General features: G+C 60.6%; 1 protein-coding gene across 1 annotated transcript; it reads right to left on the minus strand.

The window, feature by feature from the left end:
- Positions 1-1,288: 1,288 nt before the first annotated feature.
- On the minus strand, positions 1,289-9,702 carry LHX5 (LIM homeobox 5). The gene is made up of 5 exons (XM_061170026.1): positions 9,530-9,702; positions 7,309-7,532; positions 6,333-6,610; positions 5,463-5,628; positions 1,289-1,656 (listed from the first exon to the last, which is right to left on the minus strand). Exons 1-5 carry the CDS (start codon positions 9,700-9,702, stop codon positions 1,289-1,291), a joined length of 1,209 nt encoding a protein of 402 aa, XP_061026009.1.
- Between the last annotated feature and the right edge of the window lie 3,622 nt (positions 9,703-13,324).

Here is a 13,324-nt window from a genome sequence, read left to right on the forward strand (position 1 = left end):
GAGTGACTGAAGACAGGGGCACAATAAACAAACAAACAAACAAAACAAGGAAAGAAAGAAAGAAAACCACACAGCACGGAGGGAAAAAGAATTTTTTTATTAATCTTTCTTTTTAAAAAAGTTGATGTTTGTGGGGTTTTTTTTTGTGGTTTTTTTGTGTGTTTTTTTTAGGTAAACCTCTTTCTGCCTCCCCTTCCTCGCTCTGACCACCCTCCTGTTAAAAATATAAAATGTCCAACCCCAGATAACTAGTGTACAATAAATAAACAGTAAACACAAAAACATACTTTATTTGTTTCTTCTTTATACAAAATAAGGAAACTAGAAGCGTTCAACTTCCAAAAAAGTATAATACTGTACATCCTGACCGCCCAGCCTCCAGGACCCGGGCACGGAGGGTGGTCTGTGGGCCAGAGCCCAAGAAATCTTGGCGCCTTGCCCAGGGGGAGCGCAGGGTGGGCGAGTGTTTGAGTCTGGCCTGGACCCCCGGGCTCAGAATAAATGTCAAAGGAAGGAAGAGGTGGGGGTCTGGACCTGGGCCGCCAATGTCCGGACCGCCCCCCGCCCCTTCCTAGAGAAGCTGACCGTGATCCTCAAGATTGGCCACCAGGGGGCGCCAACGCGCAGGTGGATCTGTCTTCCTCCCAGTGACACCCCCATCCAAGCGTGTTTCTCACTCTCTCTCTCCATCTTTTCTCTCTCTCTGGCTGGCGCTCTCTCCATCTTCTCTCTAACTCATTTTGCTCCCTTTCCTCTCTTCGATCTCTCTTTTTCTTATCTTTTTTTTTTTTTTAAAGACGGGAAAGCAGAGTGAGAAATAAGATTACAAAATGGCACTCGGATTGCAAGGAGGGGAAAAAAAATTGTCTCTGTCCCTTGGCTTCAGCCCTCTCTTGGTCCAAAGAGGTGCGGGGTGGTGGGGGGGGGGTCGGGGGAAGTCTAGAGCGTGCTTGAAATCTCTTGACCCTCCGGAGTATTCACTTTGGTCCCAAGAAATTGCTCGCGGCTGCCGGGGAGCGCTGGCGGAGGGCGGGGCGTTCCCGGAGAGTCCGAGGGGTGGATGAAGATGCGGGGGTCGGTACCCCTCCGCGCCCAGCCGAGAAGCGGCTGCCGGTTGAGTTCGGACTCGAGAGAGAGCCCCCGAGGGCGCCCCGCGCCGCGGCCGCGTCGGGCGCTTTGGTTTCGGGAGGCTGCGTCCCGGGCGCGGGGGATTGGGGTGGGGTGGGGACGGCCGGGCGGGGCCCCAGGGCCGAGCGCGGGGGGCGGGGGGCGGCCCGGCCCGACGGCCTTACCACACGGCGGCCTCGTTGAGCTCGGGGTTGGGGTGCGACAGGGGTCCGCTGTAGCCGCTGGTGCCGCTCATGGGGAAGGGTGGGCTGGGGCCGCCGCTGAACACCTCGCCGGGCATGGGGTGCAGCGCGCCCGGCAGGCCCGGCTCGGGGCTCGGCGTGTCCGGGTGCGAGATCATGTCGGTGAACCTGGGGTTGTCGGCGGCGTGCGGGCCGGCGAGCGGCGGCTCCAGCGCGCCCAGCGGCGTCGAGCCGGGCCCCGAGGCGGCCAGGAAGCTCGAGTCGGCCGGGGACTGCGCCTGCGACGGCGGGCCGTGCGCGAAGAAGTCGTAGTTGCCTCCCGGCGCGTAGTAATCGCCCTGGTAGTCTGCGGAGGGGACGGGGCGGGAGAAGGGAGAGTGAGAGATGCGAGGTCGCCGAGGGACTCGAGGGACCCGGCGGCAGAGACCCGGGGGAGGGAACCCGGGGAGACGAAGGCCAGAGACGTGGGACGTGGTGGGGGCCACCGGGACAGGACGTTAACGGGGGACCGCGCGACACTGACTCGAGGTTAGAGAAAGACCCGTGGAGAGGCCTGCGGAGACCAAGGGAGGCCGGAGGGGCGGAGGACCAGCCCCGGAGCTCGTGCTGGGCAGGGAGACAACCAGAAGTACGGAAAGGCTACACTCAGGGGCCGGGAGAGGCTCAGAGACGATGAGGAACACACAGAGAGGTTCCTTGACAAAGAGAGACGGAGGGGAGACAGCGGTGGCGGGAGGCGCAACAGACAGTGACGATTCCTGACAGTGTCTTAGAGTTGGTGAGAGATACACAGAGAGCGAGAGTCACGGCGACTGCCAGATAAGGAGACAGGGAGAGATCGGCAGAGGACAGGGTGAAGGGGAGCGGAGAGGGGATGCAGCAGGGAGCCCCCAGACTCAGAGTCGGTGTCAAGGCAAGAAAAGAGCCTCAGTCACCGAACCCACGGCTGAGACGGAGACCCGGCTTTATTCGAGTAAGGCAGAGACAGTCTAGGGCACGCAAAGAGAAAGATGAGACGGCCGTGTGGTTAGAGACACGGGAAAAACCCGGCAAGAGACCCAGGAACGAGACGGAAGGTCGGGAGAGACAGAGGCGCCCAGGGACGCGCGAGATGAGTCAGACAGACGGCCAGAGACGCTGGGGCTGAGAGGCCGGGGAGAGGAGTAGGGCGGGGATGCAGGGGCGGCGGACGGAGACCAGGACGCGAAGTGAATGAGATCGGCCCGCGACCCCGCCGGGGAGAAGCGCGGCCGGAGCGCCGAGGGGCTGGCGAGTTGGGCCCCGGCCGCGGAACCCTGGACTCGGAGCGCGCAAGGCGGCCTCAGCGCCCTCTCCTTCGCCCCCTGCGCCCCGCCAACCCGGCGCGGCCCTGTGCCCCGCGTCCGTCCCCGTGAATGTGGGACTCCGACCGTTTGTCCCGGCCTCACCTGGCCTGGAACGGAGAAAGTTGAGGCCCAGAGACTTGGGAGAGGGGGAGGAGGATGAGAACCCTCGCCGGGCCGCGTCTAGAGTTCCGTGTGCCTGGGGTCCTGCAGGCTGACCCCGGGCGGGTTTGCCAGGACCCCAAGGTTTTGGAGTATTTGGGGACATTGAGCGCTTTTGATAAACTGATGATAGCTATGGGCTCTCTCTCCGGAAAGATGCACAAAGGCGAATTTTGCCCACAAATTCAGGGAGCACAGGGCCTCCAGGTGACACGCTCGCCCATTCTCTACAAAGTGTTTCTGCATCAACCGTGTGACCTCCTCCTAGAGCCCCCTTTCCTAAAGTCCTTCCGCACAGCCTCTTCCCCTCCCCCCGGGTGGGCCCCGAAGGAGTGGGGTGTGGGAACCCAGGAAAGGAACACCGTGTAGCCCGCACTCGTGACAATAACCCGCTTTGTACGGCGGGAAAACCGGCGCGCCCGGAAGCCGGGGTCTCCTCTGCAAACCCACGCCTCCTGCTTCGTGTTGGGGGTCTGTCACCCGGGCGAGTTCTGGACGCCCCCTGCCGCCCCCTTCCCTCTCCAAACCCCCCCTGACATCAGTCCAAATGGGGAGTGTCTGGAGGCGGGCTTGGAGACGGTTTAGGCGACAGCTAAAACGGTCGCCAATTACTTTTTAAAAACCACTCATTCCATTCTCCCCGTAAGTGAAGAGAAAGGTTGGAAGCGGCGAATTTGGGGCCCCTAAGGGACGGGGATGGGGGACGGCCACGGCGCGTAGCGAGCCGGCTAGCCAGGGAGGGCCTCGGCCCCCGCGCGGAGCGCGCCGCCTCCGCCCATATGGCGGCCGGGCCGGAGGTAATTGGAACAAACGCCGTCTGAAAAGGGCACAAAAGCCGCAGCTGGGGCTTTGTCCGCGCTCCCACGGGGAGCCGCCGGCCCCGCCGCCCGGCCCCTTTCTCGCCCGCTGCCGGCCGCCGACGCCGGGATCTCCCAGCACGGATTAGGCGGGGCTGCCTCCCTGGGATTGGGGGGTCCCCACCCCCCCGATTCCGGGGAAAGAGGGGCCCGCGTGTCCAGGCGGTCACCCCATCTAGCAGACACGCGGGTAGAGGAGGCGGTGGGATTGGTGAGAGGCACACTGGTCCTGGGGGAAACCTTGGTTAATTACCCAGGCGGGGAAAAATTCCGGACTGGTACCGCCCCGCCAGCCTCCCTGCGCCGGGCGGAGATTTTGCGCTCAAGGAGCCAAAGATAGGTGAAGAGAGTTGGTGAGTAGAGGCCCCAGGACAAGTCCACCATCCTGGCTGCCTCTGGTGTCTGTAGCCCCCCAACCTGGGCCCTGCCATCTCAGTCTCTCCCGGAAAACCACATCACCACATTTCATCCACAATTTCTGGGGCCCCTGGCCAGGCCAGAAGATCTAACCTCCCAGGCCTGCGGATGTACCAAAGCTGGTTATAGGGTTCTCTTATTTTCCCTTCTGGGTCTGCCTGGGCACCTGGCTCCTGGCCCTCCACATTGCCACCTCTCCCCAAACTGGGCTACTAGCCTCTGCCCCTCCTCCCCCAGGCTGGGTGGCACTGAGCACAGATTCCCCTCAGGCAGAGGCATTCCTGGGGGCTCCCCAAGTCCAGAGACTCGGGATTAGAAGGGGAAGGTGCCTTCCTAGAGTCCACAAGTCTGAAATGCGTAGGACGGTGAGTCAGTGCAGTAGTGCCCCAAAACAACTGGGCCTCAAAAAAACCAAAAACCAAAAAACCACCAACAACAAAAAACAAAAAACGGAGGTGAGGGAGTCAGAAGAGGTCATCCAGGAAGGAGAGCGAAGTAAGTTAACATAGTGGGGTGAAGGGAGGAGAGAGGAGGGAAGGAGGAAGGGAAGGGGTGACCAAGAGGAGAGTTCACCCAGGCCTGAGCCTGGTAACACCAACCATGAAATTCCTCTGTGCAAAGTGGGCTCCTCGCCCTCTGCAGCCTCCAGGACAGAGAGTGCATAACTGGGTTGGCTCAATCCTTGCCCACCCCAGCCCCGATGAACCCTGGTGTGCTTGAAGCCGGAGGGTGGGCGGGAGTCCTAGTCCAGAGCAACTGCCAGCCTCTGGGCTAACCGGGCCAGATGCTGTGTACACAGTCCCCGTAGCCCAACAGGAGATGCAGACTTGGAAGACAGCAAGGGGGCAACCCCAGATGAGTCCTGACCCCTCCATCTCTACCGCTGGTGTTGTCCTCCAGTGCCTGCTTTCCTGCTGGTGCCAAATACACCAGGCCGCGGGCCAGGGCAGCAAAGGCTGTGTGTCAGGTTGGGATGGGGTGCATGCAGAAGTACCTGACTTGGTATGATGCGTGAGAGTGCCAGTATATCTAGGGGGTGGGGTATACCTGTGTTGGTTGCGGGTGATCATGTGTCTAGATGCGTGTCCCCGAGGTCTCTGAACTCGTGTGGTCCTGCATGGGTGTGTCACTGCTTTTCTCATGTGTTTATCTGTTGGTACCACTGCATGGTTGAGTGAACCCATGTGTCTGATTTTCTGTCCAGGAAGTATCTGTGGGTGAGTGTCCCTGTGTTGATGCGTGTCTCTTAAGGTGTGCTCATGATTGTGTACGTCTTGCATGGGTAGAAGGGAGGGAGGGGTCCCGGGGCAGCCTGAGATCACGGCTATCCGGCCCTGCACCCTCAACCAGCATTGACCTAGGTGTGCGGCACCGCGTCCAAGGAGGTTGCTTACCTCCATAGTAGGTGTACGGAGTGGACCCCAACATCTCAGACTCGTCCAAGCGGCCGCCCAACGGGCGCATGCGCCTCGGACTCCGGAAGAAGGCGTGTCTCCGGGCGCCCAGGGCGCTCAGCTGTTTCATCCGGCGTTCTTTGGACCGTCGGTTCTGGAACCACACCTGGGACAGAGGAAGGGGTTGTGAACTCTGTTCGGGGTCCCCTTCTCTCCCCGCCCGGGCCACCCCCGCTGGGTCCTAGCGCCTCCTCCGCACCAAGAATGCCCTGAGCTGGGGGCCGGGCCGGATTAGACCAAAGGGGTGGAGAGGGGCCTCGGCGAACCAGCCAAGGATGAAGGATTTCGCGGACCCGTGGGGCGACTCATAAAGACTTGGACTTCCTGGTCCTCGGCCCATCCGCGGCCTGACGGCTTTATAAAGGCCCGCCGCCCGGCACGGCTCTGGTCTCGGCCCCGCGACTCCCCAGCCGGGCTCTGGCCGTTTGTCTGTCTGCTCGCGCGTCGGGCGCAGGGAAGGGGCACGTGAAGAACATCGCCTCTTTCTCTGCTCAGAGGATGGGAGGACAGGAAAGGTTCTGTACTCCAGCGAGGCTTAAAACCTCCCCTGAAGGGGGCGGGGGTGGGAATCAGAGACGTGAAGTGACCCGCCCAAGATGACACGGCCGGAAGACAGCAGGGCTAGGCTGAATCTTTTGGCTAGGAGTTTGACCAGCTGGCCCCGATCTCCGGCGCACCGTCTGCCCCTAGGCCGGACTCGGCGCGCTCTTAGCCAAGGAGGCTGGGTGGGAGGCTCCTCCGAGCTTCACAGCTCGCGGACGCAGCGGGGCTGGGGAGGGGTGGCCCGACCAGACCCGACCCGGGCCGCACCTGGATGACGCGCATGTTGAGGCCGGTCTCCTGCGCCAGCTGCTCGCGGATGTGGCGCGTGGGCTTGGGCGTGGCGGCGAAGGCGGCCTTGAGCGTCTCCAGCTGCTTGGCTTTGATGGTGGTGCGCGGGCCGCGCCGCTTCGTGCCCGAGTTCTGCTCCTCGTTCTCGTTGTTGGCCGTCTCCTTGTCCGACGACGTCGAGTTGTCCGTCTCCTTGGGATCGTCCTGGAGTGGGTCCTGGAGGTCCGGGGACAAACTGCGGTCCGTACAGGATGACACTGCGAGAGGACGGAGCGGGAAGGGGACAGGGCGTCAGCGGCGGCCCGAGACCTCTCCTGTCGGGTAGCCGGTTCCTGCAGGCTCAGGCCACCACCAACCCCGGCGGGTTCCCTCCCAAACCCGGCGACAGCCCCTCCCCCAGGGGCCCGGCGCCCGCCCACTCCCTCCAGGCGGGGCTGGGCCTTTGGAAGCGCCCTTCTCAAGCCCTCTCAGCACTTTTCAGCTAGTGCTTGGGAAAGGGGGAGGCGCGCTCTCTGGAGAGCCCGGCCTTCTAGGAGAGGGGACGGGAGGAGGGTCCAGATGCCCTCCGGGCCTGGGATCTTCCTCTCCCTTCTCTCCTTCCTCGAGACCCCAAATAGTGTCCTCCCAGTGCGGCTAGAAATTACCAGGAGCTGAAAAGACTCGGAAAGGGGAAATTGTGCGGTTCCAAACTGGGGGAGGAGGGCAGCTTGGAAAAGCCTCCTGAATTGGAGGCGGGCGGGGAAGAGCTGGCAGTGTAGGCATCCTGGAAGGCTGGCTCCAAACGCTGACTCTCTTTCCCAGCCCCCGCACCTCCCCGTGCCTTGACCTGCCCGGTGCGAGTGGAGAGCTCTGAGCCGTGCACCGCAGGCACGCAGGGGGCAAAGGAGGGAGCGCAGGCAGGCCTTGGCTGGAGGGCGCTGGGGCCTGGCCTGGGGAGGGGCAGGGGGCCTCCTACCTGAGTTGAGGCTACCCTCCTTGAGGCTGGACGAGCTCAGGTAGTCGTCCTTGCACACGAACTTGTTCTCGTCGATGACGTAGAGCTCCTCGCCCGTGGACAGCTGCTTGTTGCAGACCATGCAGGTGAAGCAGTTGAGGTGGAAGACTTTGCTGCGGGCCTTGCGCACCAGGTCACTGGGCGAGATGCCTTGCGCGCAGCCTGCACACTTAGTGCCGAAGCGCCTGCAGACACAACACGGCCTGTCACCCGGGGCCAGCCCAGTGTCCCATCCTCCTGAGGCCCTGACCTCTTCCCACCCTGCCCTAGCTTCTGAAAAGCCTCCGTTTCCACATCTGTCAAATGAGATCCCAATCCCGTCCTCCCTGGCCAGAATGCAAGACGTGAGACAAATATCCAGGTCTGTTCTTGGGACTGGGACTGTCACGCCTCGGTCAGGTCTATTTGGACTCTGCTGGGTTTCCAGCAATGGGCGCAGCCTTCAGCCCAGCAGCAGGCCCAGAGCACCTCAAGTCGCGCCCCTCCCCCACCCCACATCCCTACCAGATCGGCCTGGGCTGCTCCTGGCAAACTCTGCTCTGGAGGTCGTGAAGGATTTTAAGCCAGGCAGGCCGGCTTTGGACCACTTCTCGGCTTTGCCTCCTGGATCCTTAACAGTCTGCTGGGGTCCAGGTAGGGCCAATGAGCCTGGCTGTCGGGTCCTAGCAATGGAGCTGGGGGGGAGCCGCTCTTCTGAGCTGAGCCTTAGCAGGAAGGAGGGAAACTTCTGCTGATCCTCAGCACCACCAGCACTGGAGACTTTCCAGTCCCTGCTCTGGGCCCCGCCTGAGCAAGTCAGGGGCCTGTGGACTCTGAAGGGCAGGGACTGAATCTCCAGGTCCCCAAATCTCAGGCCCTGGCAGGCAGTGGGAAAATGTGACCAGAAGGCAATCCAAAACCTGCATGGCCAGAACATGGACTCTCTCCAAGGCCACCTTTTCTGTGTTCCTGGTCTAAATCCTTTTCTTTCTTCCTTGAGCGCTGGGAGAAGGCTGGCCTCCCCCCAGATGGATGGTGCAGACCGGCACTGGGAGGGGTGAGGTGCCGGTGGAGGGGGAGGGGGAGGGCCCAGGACTCTGGGGCCCCACGTCTACTCGTACCCACATCTCTAAACAGGGCGAATTTGGGTGACGTTGATGTAGTGAGGGCATTAGAAGCCATAAGTCACTTTTGGCCTTATCCGGCAGCATAATTGGCCATATGCACCTTATCAAAAATCATTAGGTGCTTTGCAAGCACCACCACATTAGGGGCCTTGGGCCTCTGGGGCCGAGGAGTTTACACGTGTAAAGGCGCGTCTGACATTTTCTCCTATTCAAGTTCCCTAGTGCCAGGTACTGGGGCCGGCGAGCAGCCTTTCTCCAGGGCGTTAATCACGCCCCCCACTTCCCTCCACGCAGTTGGCACTCACAAAGCCGGGGGAAGCAGGCAGGGCTGAGCTGCCAAAAACCCCACAGCCTTCCAGGCCGACCTTCGGCATTTCTCAGCTGGGAAAGTGAGGCTCAGAGAAGTGATCTGCTGTGACCTGCCTGAGGGCTCCCGTGGGCAGCGAGGCTGGACTCTGGAGGTCCTGATTCCAGCTTCCATTTCATAGAAATGAAACTTTCAACAGAGGAGAAAATGTTTAAGGAGTTGATGGGGGGAGTGAGGAGAAGATTCCCTGCCCCATCACCAGGGGAGGCCTTTCTGGCTGAGCTCCCTCAGGAGCTGGCAAGTTTCTGTTTGTCCAGAAGCACTCTGGGGGTCCCACCTGCCTGGAGCCCAGCTTCTGGACTCCCGAACTCTGCCTGGTGGAAGAAGCCCTCAGCTGCCCCTAACTTCGCAAAAATCCTTAGTCTTGCCGAGCCTGGCTGGAAGCTTCCACCCTTGGGGTGGCCTCAGCTAGCAAGAGGCGGAGACGGATGGGCAGCAGGTTTGTCAGGCTTCCTCCCCTTGGCCCACCACCGATCCAAGCCGGCCTGGAAAAGCCAGCTACAAGCAGCCAAGCAGCGTTCGTCACTCTGCCTGGGTTCAGGCCCTTGCTGGAGCGAGGACAGGAGGGGAGTGGTGGGCTCCCCGGCTCCCCATTGAATCTGGTGGGCCTGGGAGGCTGGGATGGGTTTCGTGGTGTCCCCTTCCCCGGCGCCCCAGCGGAGCGCCTGCAGGGTGGGCGCTCGGGCAGCAGGGCGGCGCGGCTTCTTACCTGAAGAAGTCATTTTTGCAGTAGAGCTTGCCCTCGCGCGAGAAGCACTTCTCCGAGAGGTTGGTCTTACACTCGCAGCACTGAACGCATTTGATGTGCCACGCGCGGTCCAGCACGTTCAGCAGAAAGCGGTCGAGGATGGGCCGCTCGCAGCCAGCACAGTGCACCATCATAGCCCCGCGCCCCGGCGGCTCGGGCCGCCTTGCCCTCCCTTTGGGCCCCCGGCCCTCGGGCCCCCTGGCCCCGCCGCTGCTCTCCGCCTCTTCTCTTGGCCGCCGCCGGGCGAGTCCGGTCCGAACCAAGACTCAGCCGGTCAAGTCCTTGGGTGATTGCGGGCCTGGCGCTGGGCTGCCCTGGGCGGGGTGGGGAGTAGTGGCGTTCACAGCCTCATGCCCCGGGCCGCGCGCCCCAGTGTATCTTGGGTGGCCGCTGGCTTCGCCTCTGCCGAGCGGCTTTCCCCGGTGGCGGAGGCGCCGGCACTTTCCCCCACTTTCAAGCGGTCCCGATCCTCATCTTTGTCTGGCCGCCGCCTAATTCGCGCATCCTTATTCAGATTTGGTGACGTGGCGAGGCACGTAGGGGGCCCGGCGGCCAATGGGTACGCGGTGGCCATGGCAACCTCTTAAATTTATAGCATATCTAAATTGGCTACAGCGTTGCGGTCCGGACAGAGCAAAAAAACAAGGCATCAGTATTGTTGAGTATTAGCTTGTACCTGGTTCGGAGGCTAAGTAAGTATTTACCTTCCAGTTTGGGGCTGGGGGCTGGGGGCCGCGCGATCTGAAAACTGCGTCTCTCTTCTCTCTCTTCACACATATTTGGGGGGCTGGGGTTCGAAGGCCTAGTGGGAGGGGGACCTCTGCCCCCTTCACAATCCACGGAACTTGCAGAAGTTGTCCGAGGCCGGGATCGCCTCTACGTCTGCCTCCTCTTCCCCAGCCCAGCCCGTCGTTTTGGACTCCCCCATCCGCGCGCCCCTGGGGTCAGCGCCCTGGAGCTGCGGCCGCGAGGTTCTCGGGACTCCCGGAGGCGGCACCGGCTTCCTTTGTCATATGCGGGGGCTGGGGCCCAGCCCGGCCTTTCTCAGGGAGAGGGGGAGAGAGAGAGAAAGGCCGAGCAAGCCCAGACCCAGGTTGGCGGGGGATGTCCTCTGGCCCGGTCTCAGACCGCGGAGTTGTTTCCAGCCAGAGCGCGCTGGCCACGGGGCTCGGGGGAGATGTGGGGAGGGGGAGATCCAGGATGCACCGGCCTTCCCGAAGCCAGCTCTGAAGTGATGTTCACCGCGTCTCCGCTTTCCTCGCTGCACCTTCCAGATCCCGGGTCAGCCAGTCGGGGCGCCGCGGTGAGTGGGTAGCGCGGCCGAGGCGGGCACGCTGGAGATTGCGCGGGGCGCTGTTTGCACACGCTGGGCGTCCGGGCGGAGCGTGCAAGTTCGAGCCATCATAGGAGGCAGGAAGTGCCATTCCACGGGGCTCGGAGGGTGTGTGGGGCGTTCGCAGGTGTGTGTGGAGGGGGAATGTGACTCTGGTGGGGGGAGGGAGGGGGCCATGCCTCCTTTCCCAAGGCGCCAACCCAGCGACTGACCGGGGTGCTCTAAGTTAGGGAGGCCAGGCAGGCAAAGTGGGGATTTTCCCTTCCCGTTCCAGGAAAGAGGGCTAATGGGGTCTGTAGGGCCTGGGCCCACAGGCTGGGAGCCAGAGGAGCATCTGTGTGCGCTAAGGCTTGGCTGTGGATGTGTGTTTGGGTGCATTTGCTGAGTTTGTTAGTATACATTTGCTGTTTGAGAATCTTGTTTTTGCCTCTCTTTAGAGTTACTCATGAATCAATCATGTGAATACATTTTGGCACGTGTATTTTTTGTGTGTTTATATCTGTGCATAGTTCTGCTAATATTTGTGTGTATTAGTCTGTGTGCTCCTGTTTCTGTTGGTCAGCGTGTATATATATATATGTATATATGTGCATACGTTATCTGCAGTCACATGAATGTGATGGTGTTTGCCTGTGTGAGTGTGCATCTGGGTAAGATTATTTGTATAGGTGTGTGGTAACATTGATGTGAAAGTGGACTTTGAAACATCTGAATCGCGTGCAGGTGAGTGTGCGTGCATGTGACTGAGCTGGGCTGGCTGTGTTTGTGAGTGCAGAATTTTTTGGATCTGTGTTTGTGGGCCAGTCATCATGTGTGTGTGTCTGCGTGTATGTATTGCTGCAGATAGCAGTCTTTTTGTTTATGTGACTCCTGTAGTGTTTATTTTTTTGGGGGGGAGAGGTGTATGTTTGTGTGTGCACTTCTAGTGTGCTTGCCTTTGTGGATTTGAATGGGAGCAGGATTTGTGAATGCCTGTATTGGGGCAGTTGGTGGAGGCACAGAGATGTTCACTTTCCCCCCCGGATCCTGTCCAGACCTCCAGCTTCCCCCCCACAGTCCACAGTTTCTATGTGAAGTGATCTGGCTTCCGACAGGGAATTGACAGGTGCTGGTCACTGGGTGGGGCACTGACCCAGAAGCTGGGCTTCTGAAAAGGGGCCCCCAGACTGGGCAGCTTCTGCTGTTACTACATCCTCCAGCTTGCCGAGCAAGGGACAGGTGTGGCTGGACGGAGCTCGGCTCAGCCAGGAACAAGCAGGCCGGATCTTGCCTGGTCTCCCAGGCCTGGCTGGGAGAGCTCCAGGAGCCCCAAATGAAATTGCAGTTTCTGGCAGTGCCTGGCCCTGCCCTCCTGGGGTATGAAGGGTCCTTGAGCTCAGACAGGGCAGGGACAGAGAAACAAGAACCTGAGAGGAGAGAGGCACCCAGGCTCCAAGTGGAGGCGAATTGGTCTTTGTCTCACTGGGGTTTCTCCCTCTCTCCTGAGTTCTCTTCACTTCATTTCCTTTCTGTCTCTCTTTCTTATGTTCAGCCTCTGTTCTTTTTCTGTTTCCCTTTCCCTCTGTTGCCCCATCACTTTCTTTTTCGGTTTCTCTGTTTTTATTTCTCTGCCTCTGCCTCTCTGCTGGGCATCCAAATCCAGCATCTGGCTCAAAGGCTGCGATGAAAGATTCTCATTGTGTTCCATGCGGATTTTGGGGGGTGTGTGGGGAACTACTATACAGTCATTAAAAGCCACCATCTAGATGGGAGCCTTCTCCCTTGCCCTGGACTAGGTGCACTGAGACTAGCCGCCACCTCCACCCCCGAGTGGGTACCTGAAGAGCCGGGTCTGCTGTGTCTTTCTAGCTCCAGCTCTGCCCACCACGCTGGCTGCTGGGTGCCTGTGTGCCAGGCTCCGTCTAGGACAAATCCACCCACCCTCACCTCCTGGATGTGCTTAAATGCCAGTGCACAGCCAGGCCCCAGCAGCTGCGGTGCCAGGCCGGGGAGGTAGGAGGAATGTGGGCAGTCTCAGAGAGCAGCTCTGGCCCCTCCACCCCCCGGAGCCTGGATGCGGGCGAGTCACCCGGGGCTGGATGCCCGGTGGCAGGAGATGAGGGCTCTGCTTCCAGAAGCCCCGGCCTGGCCTTCTCCCTCTAGTAGCTGAGTTTACCCATCCTGTCTAGGTCACAGCCCCTTGGAATCGCCCTGGGAGCCTCAGCACAGCCCACCCTCAGTCCAGAACCCCCTCGCTCCAGCCCAGTTGCAGGGAATCCTGCTTGGCCCTTGTCAGCCCTCCACCTTCCAGGGCGCACAGCCTCCGAAAAACGCCAGCAGACCAACTATTAAACGAATTATCCCGCCCTAACAGCGCTAACAGATGGCGACCAGGCAGCGAAATCCCCTCCTATATGTAACTAATAAACCGCTTGTGTCTTAAC

Source organism: Eubalaena glacialis, chromosome 15, assembly GCF_028564815.1.
Source record: "Eubalaena glacialis isolate mEubGla1 chromosome 15, mEubGla1.1.hap2.+ XY, whole genome shotgun sequence".
Lineage (NCBI taxonomy): Eukaryota > Metazoa > Chordata > Mammalia > Artiodactyla > Balaenidae > Eubalaena > Eubalaena glacialis.

What these genes read in the sequence shown, in the direction of transcription:
- LHX5 (XM_061170026.1), bottom strand. Translation starts at nt 9,702, where the DNA reads ATGATGGTGCACTGTGCTGGCTGCGAGCGGCCCATCCTCGACCGCTTT. An exon ending in TCAACATGCGCGTCATCCAG is followed by an intron (nt 5,629 to 6,332) that starts GTGCGGCCCGGG and finishes CCTCTGTCCCAG; the next exon opens with GTGTGGTTCCAGAACCGACG. An exon ending in TCCGTACACCTACTATGGAG is followed by an intron (nt 1,657 to 5,462) that starts GTAAGCAACCTC and finishes TCCCCTCCGCAG; the next exon opens with ACTACCAGGGCGATTACTAC.